Here is a 17915-nt window from a genome sequence, read left to right on the forward strand (position 1 = left end):
AGTCCTGCCTGGGTGATTCCTGAAGCCACTTTGGCCTGCAAGGGAATTGTGTGGAAGATAGCCAGCTGAACTAGCCCAGAAGCAGAGCATTGCTTGGTTGTGGGCTATATGCAGGGCCCGAACTTGGATTGAAGGGCAGGCAGGCAGCCCTCAGGGAACCGTTGCGCTCTGGTGCTGTGTGCTCTCCAGCCTCCTGCCCATCTCTGCTTCTGCAAGGGAGAAAGCTGCAAAAACCTTCACCCAGGCCTTTCGGGCCTGCCTCTTGAGTTATGTGGAGCCTCCAGGCACCTGCCACATGCTTGCCCTCCTCTCTGCCTCAGGCCCCACATCCAGCCCGCGACGGGGGGTGCATCGCCCAGTGCAGCACTCTTCTCTGAGGGCTGCCTGCTTGCCCGCCCACCAGCTGAACTGGCCAAGAGGTGGCATGTCATCTTGCACCCATCCTTAACCTCCTCCCGCCCAGCCACCAGCTTTTTGATGCAGGCAGAGGCTGCTGGTTGGAGCAAGGGGAACCGCAGTGCTGGGCTCCTGTTGCTGTGAATGCCAAGTCATAGCTAGAAGAAAAAGCTACCCGGCTGTGGCAGAAAGAACTGGAGCAACACCCAGCAGCTTGGTTGAGGTGTGAGTGAGGTGGCAGCTGCTCTCCCTGGTAACTGAGCACACCACACTAATTTGTGCCTTACTCCAATTGGCGCTATGGTCTCAGTTAACGGCAAGAGCAGCCACTGCCTTGCTCGCACATTCTCATGCAAGCTGCCGGGTGTTCCTCTGGCTCTTTCTGCCACAACCGCGCAGCCTTTTGTTCCAATTCTAGCTACGTCTTGACACTTGCAGCCGTGGGAGCCCAGCACTGCGGTTCCCCTTGCGGCAACCAGCAGGACATGCTCATGTCACAGAACTGGCAGCCAGCCCGGAGAAGACTACGGATAGGTGCAAGATGACACGCTGCTTCTGGGCCAGTTTGGGCAGGCCCTGGAGAGCTGCGCAGGGATGGCTTGCCCAAAAGAACTATGGCAGAGCCTTGTAGCATTTATCTGCTGGCTGGCCTCTGGGTAAGGCTGCTCCTCCTCTCCCCTTCACCTTTCTGCAGTGTCCTGTTTTTCCAAACACCCAGGCTGGGCAGCAATTCCCAATGAGGCACCCTGACCGAGGAGACTCAGACTGTATCCCGCAGCTTGTACACCGCATAAACCCCTCCGGCCCCTTTCGAAATGGCAACTTGGCTCTTCTCTCGGATGCTTGTGGCCTACAAGAAGCTCTTCCAAGAATCGAGGGGTGGGGAGGCAAGCATGCCGCCGGAGGAAACGGGCTTTGGTTGCTCATTGGCAGAGCTACAGGCAGAAGGGCTTGCTTTGGCCCTGAGCTAGAGCCATGAGGAAGCAATGGCGATGGCATGAAAGGAAGATGTGCAACTGGAGGCCTGGCTTCCGCAGTCTGCAACAAAATCACTATGTTCAACACCACCAGCATGACCATGACCCGACAATTGTGCAATAGACATATGCGTGTCGACAAAATAGCGCCGATTAAAACGCAACGTCAAAATCGTGTCGATAAAAGCACGATGACAAGCACAATAAAATGGAAAAAAATACTGTTAGGGTTAGGGTTATAGTTTGTCTATAGTTTGTTGATGGCACGATTTTGTCGTCACGCATTTGTCGCTGTGCTAGTGTCGAAAATCAATTAGCAATTTTGACGGCGCTCATTTGTCCATTGCGGTTTTGTCGGCGCGCAGATGTCTATCGCGAATATGTCAGTGAACCCAGCATGACGGACTTGGCCACCCTGGAGCAAACCCTGGAAGCGGGTGAGGCAGGGTGGGTCGTTGGCTGGGGGCAGAAAAAGCAGGGGACCCGTGAAAGGGGTGTGAAAGGATGCGCTCGGGATGTGGCTGGAGAAATCAGCACAGCTGCCGACAATTGGGGGGGGGGGGAAGTCCAGAATGAGCAGCTTTTCACATTGTGTCTGTTGCAATGACTATAAGAAGCCCAGCCAGTGTCTTGAGCGTGGTTAACATCTCCAGCCCAACAGGGTAGCTTAGGCCACCCCGTTACCATAACCAGCCCTTGGTTTGTCCATGACTTCTCTCTTTAATACTCACCACATGTCAATTTACCAACCCCCGTTACTGCACCAGTGAACATTGCACATCCAGTAACTATCACATCACCAATGAATCTTCCAACACCAATGACATTTGCTGGCCATTTAAATATAGCCATGAGACCCGTGGAAAGCATACCTTTCCTTCCCCAGGCATTGCCAATCTCTCCCTGCTGATTAAAAAGAAATACCCTAGAGCAAAAACCTCATACAAAAAAAAAGAATAGAATAATGGGCTGCTCTGTATTGTTTAATGGACTGCTAAATTGGCCATAGCCACCCAGTCACATGACAATTTAGCCATGCCCTCCCAGCTGGTCTGCCCCCCCCCCAAATAGGTTGACCATGAATTGGCCCCGTTTAAAAAGTTTGAGGATCCCTATTTATGTGGAGGTAGGTTAAAGGGATAGCCTCTGTGTGTTTTTGAATAGTCTAGGTGTGCAGCTACTCTTACAAAACAGGTAGTACAAACATTCTTGATAATTCTCCCTTCCTCCAGACAGAAGTCCAAAGACTTGCTGTGCCAACGACTCCCAGTGTGGATCCTCTCAGGCATAATCAGCTGTGTTTGGCCAAGCATGCATATCTTATGCTGCCGCTTGTGGCAGGACACCCTATAGCGTGTTGTACCATTACCAGAGTTAACACCAGGAATGAATCCAGGGCCCACTGAAGATGGTGGCTGCTTCCAGGAAAATCATGAGGCCCAGGGTGCATGTCCTTCCCTCCCTCCCCAACATGAGGTTCAGAGATCTTGAAAAGGTAAAAAAGAGGAAGGTGTGAGGTTGAGTGGGTGGGAGTCAGGTGGAAGGGAACCCGGGAGAGGGGGAGTGAAGGGCCAAGGGGACACAAAGGTTAGGAAACAGAACATAAGGGTGCCTTGGAGAGTGGGGGAGACCTAAAGATTCCTGTGTTAGGCCTCCAAGTGTTTTCCCCAGCTCTAGTAGACAGTGTTCTGCTTAGCAACTTGCACATTTAATTAATGGCGGTCTCAGAGAGAGCAGGGGCATTCCGGTACCATATTTTTCAGCGTATAAGAAGCATCTGAGTAGAAAACGCACTTTAGTTTTGGGGGACAAAAATAGGGGGGGAAATTCTGCCTACCAGGCATTCATTTTTATTCCCATAACACCAGAAAAGCAAGCAAACACAATAGTATAATAAGATGACTTTTTGCCACTTTTTTTTCTTTCCACAGGCAGCTGGGGAAATTCTTAATAAGCTTAACTAGATGTCTGGGCATTCAACCAAAAGCGCTTTAAACCTGTAAAAATGTAACAAAGCTGAATCAACAAACCAGCCCAGCGCTTGCCTGAAGGAAACCATTGACAAAAGTAGTTACAGGAACTCTCTTCCTTGCCCTTTAGAGGATTATCTCCCAAAAATAGAAACTGGATAAAAGAAGTACCTCTTAAAGCAGTCTTCAAATCTTTCCTGGTCAGAACAAACCCGGGAAATCTTTCCAACAGTATGCTGCAGTAAAAATATTCGAATCTTTTTTTCAGCCCTAGTGAGGTGCTAATTCGATAGCACCTCATTAGGGTTGAAAAAAGTTTCCAAAAACTACATTCGGAATATAAGATGCACCCAAATGTTCAACCTCTATAGGGGGGGAGGTGCATCTTATACTCTGAAAAAAAAGCAATTTCACTTAACAGCCATTGCCACATGCAACTGTAATTCAAGGCCCATAATAATATGAGGGCTACTTTTGTGTTGGCTTGGGAATTTTGGAGCTCAAAATCTGGGCAAAGCCAAGGTAGAAGAATGAATTCCTTTTTGAGGTATTTCACTACTTCTGCAAAATGAACTATACAGAAGCTTCTACTGATAACCAGAAACTACTTAGTTAGCCATTTTCTTTTTCTCAGCACCTACAAATTTAATCCTGAAAAATGTTTGAGCAAAATGAATCAGGCCAAAATTCAATCAATCAACTTCTCACCACACTTTCAATGGGAGAACACAAATGAAATTGAAGCATTCTCTAACTCAGCTACTTTTCCTCATATGGATTACCTAGTGTGCAATAAGGGATGATTTACACTTTACGTAATGTTCACAGATTGGACATTTCAAAGATTTCTCCATGGTATGATTCCTGTGGTGTATCACTAGGTGGGAATTATCACAAAAACCTTTCCTACAGATAGGGCATTCAAAGGGTTTCTCTCCTGTGAGTCCTCTTGTGTCTCACCAGGTTGGAATTCTTAATAAAACTTTTCCCACAGTCAGGACATTCAAAGGGTTTCTCTCCTGTGTGAGTCCTATGGTGTGTCACCAGGCTGGAATTATCACTAAAGCTTTTCCCACAGATAGAACATTCAAAGGGTTTCTCTCCCGTGTGAGTCCTCTGGTGTCTCACCAGGTTGGAATTCTTAAAGTAACTTTTCCCACAGTCAGAACATTCAAAGGGTTTCTCTCCTGTGTGAGTCCTGTGGTGTGTCACCAGGCTGGAATTATCACTATAGCTTTTCCCACAGATAGAACATTCAAAGGGTTTCTCTCCCGTGTGAGTCCTCTGGTGTCTCACCAGGCTGGAATTCTTAAAGTAACTTTTCCCACAGTCAGAACATTCAAAGGGTTTCTCTCCTGTGTGAATCCTGTGGTGGGTCACCAGGCTGGAATTATCACTATAGCATTTCCCACAGATAGGACATTCAAAGGGTTTCTCTCCTGTGTGGGTCCTCCGGTGTATTATCAGGTGGGAATTACGACTGAAACATCTCCCACAGTCAGGACATTCAAAGGGTTTCTCTCCCGTGTGAATCCTCTGGTGTGTCAACAGGCTAGAATTATTACTAAAACGTTTCCAACAGATAGGACATTCAAAGGGTTTCTCTCCTGTGTGAGTCCTCTGGTGTATCACCAGGTGGGAATTCTGACTGTACCGTTTTCCACAGTCAGGACACTCAAAGGGTTTCTCTCCTGTGTGAGTCCTCTGGTGTATCACCAGGTTAGAATTATCACTATAGCTTTTCCCACAGATAGGACATTCAAAGGGTTTCTCTCCTGTATGAGTCCTCTGGTGTATCACCAGGTGGGAATTCTGACTGTACCGTTTTCCACAGTCAGGACACGCAAAGGGTTTCTCTCCTGTGTGAGTCCTCTGGTGTGTCACCAGATTGGAATTATCACCAAAGCTTTTCCCACAGATAGGACACTCAAATGGTTTCTCCCCTGTGTGAGTCCTCTGGTGTGTCACTAGATTGGAATTAGCACTAAAGTTTTTCCCACAGATAGGACATTCAAAGGGTTTCTCTCCTATGTGAGTCCTCTGGTGTTTCACCAGGCTAGAATTATCACAAAAATCTTTCCTACAAATAGAACATTCAAATGGTTTCTCTCCTGTGTGAGTCCTCTGGTGTGTTACCAGGCTAGAACTCAGACTAAAACCTTTCCCACAATCAGGACATTCAAAGGGTTTATCCCCTTTGTGAGTCTTTTTGTGTTTCACCAGGATGGAATGATCACTAAAGCTTTTCCCACAGATAGGACATTCAAAGGGTTTCTCCCTTGTGTGAGTCCTGTGGTGTGTCACCAGGCTGGATTTATCACGATAGCTTTTCCTACAGATAGGACATTCAAAAGGTTTCTCTCCTGTGTGAGTCCTCCGGTGTATCACCATGTGAAAATTACGACTGAAACATCTCCCACAGTCAGGACATTCAAAGGGTTTCTCTCCTGTGTGAGTTCTCTCGTGTGTCACCAGGCTAGAACTATTACTAAAACATTTCCCACACATTGGACATTCAAAGGGTTTCTCTCCTGTGTGAGTTCTCTGGTGTATCACTAGGTGGGAATTCTGACTGTACCGTTTCCCACAGTCAGGACATTCAAAGGGTTTCTCTCCTGTATGAGTCCTCTGGTGTGTCACCAGATTGGAATTATCACTACAGCTTTTCCCACAGATAGGACATTCAAAGGGTTTCTCTCCTGTATGAGTCCTCTGATGTATCACCAGGCGGGAATTCTGACTGTACCGTTTCCCGCAGTCAGGACATTCAAAGGGTTTCTCTCCTGTATGAGTCCTCTGGTGTGTCACCAGATTGGAATGATCACTAAAGCCTTTCCCACAGATAGAACATTCAAAGGGCTTTTCTCCTGTATGAGTTCTCTGGTGTGTCACCAGATTGGAATTAGCACTAAAGTTTTTCCCACAGATAGGACATTCAAAGGGTTTCTCTCCTGTGTGAGTCCTCCGGTGTTTCACCAGGCTAGAATTATCACAAAAACCTTTCCTACAAATAGAACATTCAAAGCGTTTCTCTCCTGTATGAGTCCTCTGGTGTTTCACCGGTCTGGAACTCAGACTAAAACCTTTCCCACCATCCTGATATTCACAGGGATTATCTCCTGTATGTGTGATCTTGTGTCTCAGGAGATGGGAATTTCTAATGAAACTTTTCCCACAATCTCGACACTCAAAACGTTTCTCCATGGAGTGAATCCTCTGATGTATTACCAGACAGGAATGACTGGAACTTCTCCCAGTTAAGACACTGAATGGGTTTTTCTCCTTTCTGATTCCTCTGGTGTATCATCATTGGAATCATAACCGAAAGATTTCCAACAATAGGACATTCAAAGCATCTCTCTCCTATGTGAGTCTTCTGGTGTATCACCAGGCTGGAATTATGACTTTCCCATAATCAGGACATTCAAATGGGTTCACTTCTGTGTGAGTCTGTGGGTGCTTCCTCAGGAAGGAATTCACTGAAACATTTCCCACTGAAAGGATGTTCAAATGGTTTTTTTCCTTCAGTGTCTCAAGACCTGGGAATTTCTAATGAAACTTTCACATAATCTGCAGAGTTAAATGTTTCTCCCTACTGTAAGTTATCTGATACAGCACCATGTTACCATGCTCACTAAAGCATTTACCACATTGGGAGCAGTTTTGTGGCTTTCCTCTTGTGTGGAGGTGCTTCCATGAACTATAAGGGAGCTGTGGTGACCAAAGCTTTTGCCACATTCAGGTAATTTGTATGGATTTTCTCCTTTCCGGCTCCTCTTGTGCATATTTGCAATCTGTTTTTTTTCCACAATAGGCAAATCTATGGAGCTTTCTCACAGCTGAGATTCTTGAGGTGGTCAAAAATATGGACAATACCTTGTTTGGTGGTGCTTTCATTCAAGCCATCTTCTTTCTCACAAGGAAAGGCCTGCATTCCTGTCTGTTATACGTGTCTTTACTATTGACCTTTTCCTCCCAACAGACTTCCAAATGTTTCCCTATTTTGCTGAATGAAAAATAATCTCCCTTGATTTTTCATGCAATGCATCCTTGAGTTCTGCATAATCTGCTTACTCTTTCTTGATATTCTCTCTTTTATCTAACAGCTGCTGGAGGAGGAGGAGGAGGATGATCAGTGTATGGTTTTCTGCAGGAAATGGAAAATATTTTGATTTCTGTCTTGATTTTCTTCCCTTTTCAACATTGCTTGTTGTTTATAGTTGTCCAAAGTGCTCTTATTGCCATCCTGTTTTTCTGTAAGATTCAAAGAAAAGTGTAACTTTAATTGTTTATAAAATGCTTAGTGATTATATGAAAAAAAGAAAAAAAGTATATATTATAATGAAAAAAGAAACATGCTCCAATACTAGAATAATCACATTATTGATGATTCATATGACACTCTACTAAGATCCATGTTCAAATACCCATTCAATCAAAATTGCTGTGGAAAACCTAGGAAGCTTTCAGATTTGGGTTTTCCACAGATGTGCCAACATGTCTCTCTTAATAAATTGGAAGTTTGAGGAAAGCTCTGCCTTGGACTCTGATTTAATTCTGGATGATATTTGGAACACTGACATTAACCCGAATCTGAAAGCCTCCTAGGTTTTCCACCTAGCTGAAAGTTCATGTTCTTGCCCCCACACCCACAAGTCCATCACATGGTCCAATCTTCCACTGCCATGCTGGCAGTTCCTCCCATCCAGTTCCAGTCAGGCTCAGAGGTACAGAGACAAAAGATTACCTTGGTCTTCTAGAAAGGATTTTTTTATTTTGACAACAACACATTCTACTCCTTATTATTCCCCCTCCTAATTCCCCACTAAGGAAACAGCATAGTAAAATAAGAGTGAGTGTGGCAGGCCAAAGATCCTAAAAGTAACTGGCTGCAGGCCTGACAGGGGGGAGACCACAGAGGAGGGAAATGCTGAGTGCACCCATCCGCTCCTTTACTGTAAAATGCAACTTCTAAGTGCCAGAAATGGGAGTGGAGGGAGAAGTTGGACACTGGCTGCACCGGATGCTTAATCAGCATGTTGATTGTGAGGCAGCTAGGCATATGCATCCCATTTGGTTTGAGCAAGTGGATGGAACACTGATTGGGAGAGCGCAGGGGAGGCGGGGAAGCCACAAAAATTACCGAGTTGGTAAAGTTAATGATAGGCCACCACTATGAATTCCTCAGATTCATTGTGGCTCCAAGAATGCAGGAATCAATTATATAAACAGAATTGGAGCATATATAGCCCAAATTGGCAAAGATGAAATCAAGCTCATGGGGAGAATGAACTAAAACTTGCAACAAATGTCAAAAATAATTTTAAAACATGTATAAAACAAGAGGTAAAGTCAAGGAAACTGCCAGTCCACTAATGGGAGATGATGGCAAGGAAGTGATGGGAAGTAGAGACACAGCAGGGCTACTTAATTCATTATTTGCATCTATCTTCAGGCAAAAAGAAAAAGCAGCCAACCCTACCAAAAACAGAACTGTAAAAGGCAGACTAGGAATACAAATTAAAACGGGCAAGAAAATGGTAAGAGAACACCTGTCCATTCTAGAAGAGTTCTAACCACCAGGACCAGATTGATTTCATCCCAGAGTTCTGAAGGATTCAGCAGATGTGATCTAAGAACCATTGAACCATATATTTCAAAGATCTACATGCACCAAGGAACTACCAATAGACTGAAAAAGAGTGTGATGATTCTCATCTTCAAAAAAATGGAGAAAAATGGAACCACAAAACTACAGGCCAATTAGCCTGACATCACTACCTGGGAAGATCCTGGAAAAGATAATGAAACAAAAGATCTGCAAATATATAAGCAGAAGTCGAGGTGGCACAGTGGTTAGGGTGCAGTACTGCAGACCACTTCAGCTGACTGTGATCTGCAGTTCAGCGGTTCAAATCTCACCGGCTCAAGGTCGACTCGGCCTTCCATCCTTCCGAGGTGGGTGAAATGAGGACCCAGACTGTGGGAGCAATATGCTGACTCTGTAAACCGCTTAGAGAGGGCTGAAAGCCCTATGAAGCGGTATATAAGTCTAATTAATAATAATAAATAAATAAAGTCAACATGGGATTTTCAAAAACTGATCATTCCAAACATATGTTATTTCATTCTTACACAAAGTGACTAAATTAGCAGACCAATCTAATACATTGTATAATTGGATTTCAGTAAGGCAGTTGATAAAGTAGACCATAACCTACTTCTTGGTAAATTAGAAAAATGTGGGATAGGTACATCCATCAACACAGATGGATTCCTAACTAGCTCAGAAATCATACTCAAAGTGTATTCCTTAATGGGATTATATCTATACGGAGGGAAGTAAGTTGTGGGTATCCCAAGGTTCTGCTTTAATACTCTTTAATATCTTTGTAAATGCCTTCCATCAAATTTCCGAATGACACCAAGTTGGCAGGAATAGCCAACACCTCAGAAGATAGGCTCAAGATAGAGAATCTTGATAATTTGAACACTGGGCCCTACCTAACAGAATTAAATTCAATGAAAGTGGGAAAGGGGTTTTACACTTATTCAAGAAAAACCAAATGTACTTGTACAGAATAGGTAGCACTTGGCTCAAGTAATAACTATAAGAGGAACCTTGAAGTCTAGTGGACAATCATTTAGATATGGGCCAGCTGTGTATTGCAGTGGCAAAAAAGCCAATACAATACTAGGCTGCATTAACAGAGAGATAGAATCAAGATCAGGTGAAGTACTAGCACCACTTTATAAAGAGTAAGATCACACTTAGATAATTGCAGACAGCTTGGTCAACATATCGTACATTAAGGTCCCTTCCCTCCTCCTGACTTCTAAAGAAGACAGAGAGGTGGACAGTACTTCCTATGCAACCGTAATCTATGAAACTTGCACTTGGCAATTTCTCTGCCCCATTTTGGCTGTTGTGTGAGGTGTTCCGAATGGCTATATAAAACCTTAGCAATGCTTTTCTATTACCAACAGAAGAAAATACCAGTAAATGTAACCATTACAAAACATCTGGGCGATGGTGGATGGGGCAAGCTCCATGGTGTTGCACTGCACTGCAACGGAGAAACAGGAAATGGAGCGGCTGATGTGAGGGAAGGAGGCTGCTTTCCTTTTATCTTCTCCCTGTTCCTTCTTCCCTCTTGCCGACTGCTCCATTTTCCATTCCTCCATTGCAGTGCAGCGCCCAGGAGCTGGAAAATGCTCTTGGCCCACTGTATAGAAGACGCCCCTAATTTTCAAGTAAATATATATATTTTAAAATAGCATCTTATACACAGAAAAATACCGTATTTTTAAAAAGGGCTGCTTTAAGTACAGTTGAACTTGGTTAATACACAGATGTGACACCATGGCAAGATATGAAAGTAAAAAAAAAAAAAATCCCAGAAAAAGAACAGTGGCAGTTTAAGTCTAACCTTATTGCCAAGAATGCCAGAAGGGTTTCCCTTCAGAGGTTGTGGGGGCTCCATTCCTGGTGCTTTTAATCAGAGACAGGACAGCCATTTGTCTGAAATGATGTTGGGTCTCCTGCTTGATCAGGGCGTCGGAATAGAAGACCTGCAAGGTCCCTCCCAGCTCTGTCACAAACCCTCCAGTGATGGGAGCCCCCACAACCTCTGGAGGGAAGCCATTCCCAAAGAATCCACCTTCACTCGGAAGAGACTTTTCCAATCTTCCCACCGGAAGGAAAACTGCAGCCACCAGTTTCACAGCGTGCAGCACCAGTGGGCTTAAATTCGGGGAGGGAAGGAACCTGCATTAGCAGCAGCAGCTGAGATGCTTCAGCCCAGTTGCTTCTCTGCTTCCAGGACTCTCCTCCCACCCGCCCTCAACTCACCTTCCAGCTGCTGCTTCGGCCATGGGAAGAGCACAAAAGCCGCTCTGCACACCACTCTCCCCCCATGAGTGATCCGGAAGAGGAAGTTCAGCTGTCCCAAAGGTGATTTTTCAAAAGGCAACTGGACTTTCTTTCTTCTATTTTCCCCGTCGCTTTCTAACCATTCTAGGAATACAGTACTCGATGGTTTTAACTCCTTTAAGCTCAACCACAGGTATTATCCACTTTCTAGGCACAAGTGTTTCCTGTTTGAGCACCATCTCCAGATAGGGGGCAGAAAAACATCCTTCTCCAGGTCCTACCTGAGGCGTTTGCAACAAGTTTCCATTGATTAAATGCTATCAAGTCGTTTTTGACCGACTTTGCAGCTGAGCCTAGTGAAATAGTGAAATGTGATGTTACTTAGCCTTGTGAAGATTAGCTACGTGCCGAACCCTAAACGTTCGTAAAGGTTTTACAGAATTACACAATCAGCTTTCTTAGGGGTGACTCTCAGTGGAGATCAAAACCTCTCTAATACCCCAAAACTTTATGACTGATTTCCTGTGGCTCCCAGGATTTTAGGGCATGGAAGCAGCATCAGGCCAGACACTCCAAGGGAAGGAGCTTCACTCCTTCTGGCCAGGGCTGCATCCAAGAGCATCAACCACCAAGCTTCATTCTTGGAGGAGGAAATTTTATATCTGCTAAATGCCAGGTGTAAATTCTGTAAATCTGCTTGCACTGAAGTCTCCCATTAGGTCACAGTCACACAGAGAAACATACAGCAAGGCGTAGATAATGGAGCCTAAGAAAGAGGGCCTGATTGTCTATATATGGTAGAAGAAATTTCCCCCCTCCTCCAATGTACAGAGGGTTGTTTTTTATATATTCTGCTATTTCCCTCATATTAATTTTAATGTGTCTTAGAGAAACACAACATACAGTTTCCCCCTTCTGCATCCTGAAAGTCTTCCCGAGTTTGAGCCTAAAATTTCCTAGCCAGCATCTCCTTTTCACAAAATATCTGTGAGTCATAAGCAGAGTTTCTGAGAGGCCCCAGTAAGTTGCTGAAGCTTCTAAAAAATACATGTTAAAAAAATATGCACAGAGGTGGTAGCTCAAGAAGAAAAAGCATTGTGGTTTTGAGTCCTGGGTTCTTAGGTTCCTGAACAACCCCTGCTGTGATCTTGTCTTCTTGGAGGTGCCTGCTTGTTACCCTGGTGGTAGCAGCACCAAGATGCCTCTTCTTTGTTGCAAATTTGTTACATCTTGAAATCCCCATAACTTTAACCTTAAACTGCCTACTATTGACCTCACTCCATTCCTAAGGGTTCTGTAAGGGGCGTGCATAAGCGCACCATTGTGCCCATCATCCCTGTCCTACTGTCCCCATTTATTCGTACCCATTTCATTCATGCTCATGTTTATTCTTATACCTATTATCTTGTAACCAGTTGACAAATCAAATAATTATAATAAATAAAAAATAAACTGCCTTGGTGTTGGAGATGTGAAAAAGACATTATATGGTGGAAAACATTTCATTTCTGAAAAAAGGCATTAAATAGCTTTTATGAATGAAAAAAAACAGGTATTGTCCACATTGCTGTCAAAGAGGGTTTTTTGGTTGGATATTCTGCTATTTTTCTCGTGTTTGTTTTAATATCCCTTTTTTGTATATTGAAATTCAATTAATATTTATCTCTCATCAGCACTTAATCCTTCATCGTGACATAAACTATTAATATTTTTATACTCGGAACCACACCAATTGCTCTTTCTTGTCTTCTGAGGCTTTGGTTCTAAGCATCAGACATCCCCAAAAGAAAAAAAAGAAGTCACATTCTTTGCAATGAACTCTTGCAACAGCCAGCAAAACCATAAGCTCTTCCAAATTTTTCTGTTCCCTGTCTTACTGCCCCACTTTCTTTCATCCCAAAATCACAAATCCATGGCTGATAAATATAATTGGTCCCCACTGGGGTAGTTTAAAAAATAATAATTTTATTAGTAGTTTTTTTTTAATCGTCTGTAACAGCTTGGTGAACAGTGTATTGTCTGGGTCAATGTATTTTATACACAACACTAATAATAATATTGTTTAGGTATACATAATACCTTTCAACTTCTAACATTTACATGTATATATAGTAATGTTAATGTACTCCATTATGTATCAATATACATACTATTCCCAATTTCTACTTTCTATGTGTTTTCTAATCTTTAATGAAACAATTGGTATCTGAAGTATTCTATATCTATCCATCATTTCTTGCTCTTTTTAGTATTTCAGCATTTGTAGGAAGTTAGCCCTCACCCCTCTCCTAGAAATATGAAATCTTCTAGGAAATATTAAAAAGGCAGAATATTATACCTCTCTTCATGGGAAAAGGAGAAACATGATCTTGGAAAGCAGTCCCCCAGCTTTGTTAACAGCCCCAGAAAGACTGGACCACCTTATCTACAACACAATAGATCTTCACCCTCAGGACATAATAGGATTAGCCCTCTACCCATCTTGCAACAGAACTCACCACATGCAACCTGAGGAGATTGCATCACCCAGCAAGGCTCAACCAAGCCTGGGACTCAAGACAACCAATTAGAATACATTTCTTACACAGGAACAGGAATGTCTAAGGCGGGGGCCAAGAGAAGGTATTAAACTTTCTCTCTCTCATCTATGTGCTCATTTTGCCCAGGACCTCAAACAATGTGGTCCTGTCCACCATTACACCATCTTTCCAAGCATGTCCATGTTTCCAGTGTTTTTCCCACTTGGAACTGAACCCAGATAGACATTTCTTCCAATAATTTGGCAACCCTGATGGGTCTCCAAACTAACCTGACTGATGGACCTGGCTTGGGTAAGCCTCCCTTGCTGGCACAGACCCATTGAGTCTGTGGGTGGATTTTTCCCACATCTTGGCCATTTGGAACAAAGGTTTTAAAGGGGTTTTGAATGTTGAGTTCAAAGGCTGCTTGGAAAGGTGAGTACCCCTAAATTTTAACTTTAAAAGCCCAGAACGTGAAAGATAGTATGTGTCTGTGTGTGTGAATGCACTTGAGAAAAAATCCCTTCTCTGGATCTTGCTCCCTCTGTGCATTTCCTAACCTCAGAAATACCAACAGAGTCTGGAGAGCATGGGGGATTTGCCAGAGTACAGGACCTTCTGTGGGTAAAAGGGAGAGAGTGCGTGGGAAGAGGTTAAAAGGCAAATGAGAGGATCACTCTTGGGTGACTGGCTGAGCATCACTGAGCAGATCCCTATTCTGAAAAGGAGGTACCCATACTCTGAGTAATTTTGCAGACAGAATCCTCCCAGGCCATTTGCCTGAAAAACTGAGGGCTGACCACAGGTTAGAAGGTACGTTCACCTGTTGGGGGTGGTGTATTCCACGGTTGCAAGGGACCCAAGTAAAAGAAAAGAGTGGAGCCTTGGAGTCTTGTCACAAAAAGAATATTGACTTGCTGTGCGAACCACTCCCAAATACCATTCCTTTCCCCAAAGACAGGACATTCAAAAGGCTTTTCTCCTATGTGAACCATCGGGTGTATTGCCAAACTGGAATTTCGACTGAAATATTTCTTGCAATCTGGGCATTCATATCGTTTCTCTCTTGTGTGAGTTCTCTGGTGTGTTATCAGCTTGTCCTGCTTGCTATAGCTTTTGCCCCATTGGGACAACTGATAGGGCTTTTTTCTGGGGTGAGCCTTTCCATGAACAACTGGGAAGCTATTCTGACTAAAGCTTTTGCTGCATTGGGAACACTGATATGGCTTTTCTCCAGTGTGGATCCTCTCGAGCATAATTCTACAATCTTTGCTTTTCCCACAATAGGCAGCTTTGTGGATCTTTTCCACCACTGACATTATTGCATTCTCAAGGACATAAAAAATACTCTCAATTCCTTGTTGGATGGAGCATAGTCACCATTCACGAATTTCCGGGTTGCCCATAGAGCCATTTTTTGCTCTCAGGTAAGCTCCTGAGGCCTCCAGGCGGATGGTGTAGGCTGCTTTTGCCCTCCCCAGGTTCCTAGAAAGCGTCTGGAGAATGGGGAGGGGAAAAAAGCATGCCAAAAGTGGGGGGACCGCTGGTCGCACAGACATGCACGTTGGGGTCCCCCGGACAGCCTTATGGTGTGCGCATGCGCGAGCAGCTCTGAATAGACAGTGTTCTGCCTAGCGACTCACACATTTGATTAATAGCTGCATCAGGGAGAGCAGGAGGATTCGGGCAGTTAAGGAAAGCAATTCCACTTAACAGCCATTGGAACATGCAACCGTAATTCAAGGCCCATAATGAGGGCTGTGGAATTCTGGCGATGAAAATCAGGTGAAACCAAGGTAGAAGACTGAAACTCCACATGTGAGAATTCCATAATCAACAGACAAAATCTCCACCCAAAATTCCTTTTTGAGGAATTCCACTAATTCCGGAAAAGGAAATATCCAGAAGCTTCTATTGATAACCAGAAACTAGTAGTTCGCCATTTTCCAATTTCCTTTTCCCTCCACTTACAAATTTAATCCTGAGAAATGTTTGAGCAAAATGAACCAGGCCAAAATTCAAACAATCAATTCTCACCTACATTTTAAATGGGAGATCACAAATAAAATTCAAGCATTCAGTAAACTCATCTACCTTTCTTCATATAGATTACCTTGTTTGCAATAAGGGATTATTTATGCTTGAAGTAATGTCCGCAGACTGGAGATTTCAAAGATTTCTCCATGGTGTGAGTCCTCTGGTGTTTCACCAGGGTGGAACTCAGACTAAAACTTTTCCCACAATCAAGACATTCAAGATTTTTCTCTCATGTGTGAATCCTCTTGTGTCTCAACAGGCTGGAATTCTTAATGAAACTTTTCCTACAGATCGGACATTCAAAGGGTGTCTGTCTCCCCTGTGTGAGTCCTCTGGTGTTTCACCAGCTGCGAATTCTGACTGAAACCTCTCCCTCAATCAGGTCATTCAAAGGGTTTCTCTCCTCTGTGAGTCCTCTGGTGTCTCACCAGATTAGAATTATCACTAAAGCTTTTCCCACAAACAGGACATTCAAATGGTTTCTCTCCTGTGTGAGTCCTCTGGTGTGTCACCAGGCTGGAACTCCGACTAAAACATTTCCCACAATCAGGACATTCAAAGGGTTTCTCTCCTGTGTGAGTCCTCTGGTGTGTCACCAGGCTGAAACTCTGACTAAAACATTTCCCACAATCAGGACATTCAAAGAGCGTTTCTCCTGTGTGAATCCTTTGGTGACTAACCAAACTGGAATTCTGACTGAAACCTTTCCCACAATAAGGGCATTCAAAGGGTTTCTCTCTTGTGTGAGTCCTCTGGTGTGTCACCAGGTTGGTATTCTGACTGAAACGTTTCCCACAATCAGGACATACAAAGGGTTTCTCTCTTGTGTGAGTCCTCTGGTGTGTCACCAGATTGGAATTCTGACTGAAACGTTTCCCACAATCAGGACATACAAAGGGTTTCTCTCTTGTGTGAGTCATCTGGTGTGTCAACAGATTGGTATTATAACTAAAGCTTTTCCCACAAATAGGACATTCAAAGGGTTTCTCTCCTGTGTGAGTCCTCTGGTGTGTCAACAGAATGGAACTCTGACTAAAACATTTCCCACAATCAGGACATTCAAAGGGTTTCTCTCCTGTGTGAGTCCTCTGGTGTGTCACCAGGATGGAACTCTGACTAAAACATTTCCCACAATCAGGACATTCAAAGGGTTTCTCTCCTGTGTGAATCCTCTGGTGTGTCACCAGGTGGGAATTCTGACTGAAACCTCTCCCACAATCAGAACAGTTAAAGGGTTTGTCTCCTGTGTGAGTCCACTGGTGTTTCACCAGGTTGGAATTATCACTAAAACCTTTTCCACAAATAGGACATTCAAAGGGTTTCTCTCCTGTGTGAATCCTCTGGTGTATGACCAGTTGGGAATTCTGACTGTAACATTTCCCACAGTCAGAACATTCAAAGGGTTTCTCTGTTGTGTGAGTCTTCTGGTGTTTCACCAGGCTGGAATTATCACTAAAGCTTTTCTCACACTCAGGACATTCAAAGGGTCCCTCTTCTGTGTGCGTGGTCTTATGTCTCAAGAGGTGGGAATTTCTAATGAAACTTTTCCCACAATCTCTACACTTACAAGGTTTCTCCATGGAGTGAATCCTCTGATGTATTACCAGGTGGGAATTACAATTGAAACTTCTCCCACAGTCAGGACATTGAATGGGTTTTTTCTCAATTATGATTCCTCTAATGTTTCACAAATTGGAATCATAACTGAAAGTTTTCCAACAATCAGGACATTCAACGTATGTGAGTCTTCGGGTGTATCACCATGCTAGAATTGTGAGTTTCCCATAATCAGGACATTCAAAGGGTTTTTCTTCTGTGTGAGTTCTTTGGTGTCTCTTGAGATGGAAATTTATAATTATGATTTCCCCACAATCTAGATACTCATAGAGTTTCTCCCTGGAGTCAATCTACTGATGCATCACGAGACCTAAATTGTGACTATATTTTTCCCCACAATCGGGACATTCAAAAGGTTTCTCTTTTGCGGAAGTCCTCAGGTGCCTCACTGAAACATTTCCCACAGAAAGGATGTTAAAATGGTTTTATTCCTTTGTTTGCGTCCTTTAGTGTCTCAAGACCTGGGAATTTCTAATGAAACTTTCACACAATCTGCATATGTTTTCTCCTTCCTGTGAGTTATCTG

At 43.7% G+C, this 17915-nt stretch overlaps 2 protein-coding genes across 2 annotated transcripts in view; both read right to left on the reverse strand.

Moving 5' to 3' along the window:
- The window catches only part of LOC148047608 (uncharacterized), a 90625-nt gene that overhangs the window by 17567 nt on the left and 55143 nt on the right, over positions 1-17915 (reverse strand). Inside the window, exon 2 of the mRNA XM_087708427.1 lies at positions 4281-7597. Within this exon, the coding sequence (XP_087564553.1) occupies positions 4281-6547 (2267 nt within the window). The 5' untranslated portion in view covers positions 6548-7597. The remainder of the gene's footprint in view (positions 1-4280; positions 7598-17915) is intronic.
- Positions 15849-17735, reverse strand: LOC148047609 (uncharacterized). The gene has a single exon (XM_087708423.1). The coding sequence runs from the start codon at positions 17350-17352 to the stop codon at positions 16156-16158; it is 1197 nt and encodes a 398-aa protein (XP_087564549.1). The 5' UTR covers positions 17353-17735; the 3' UTR covers positions 15849-16155.

The sequence above is a fragment of the Thamnophis sirtalis genome, unplaced genomic scaffold (genome assembly GCF_051295495.1).
Source record: "Thamnophis sirtalis isolate CommonGarterSnake01/CBP01778 unplaced genomic scaffold, rThaSir2_p1.2 scaffold_3, whole genome shotgun sequence".
NCBI lineage: Eukaryota > Metazoa > Chordata > Lepidosauria > Squamata > Natricidae > Thamnophis > Thamnophis sirtalis.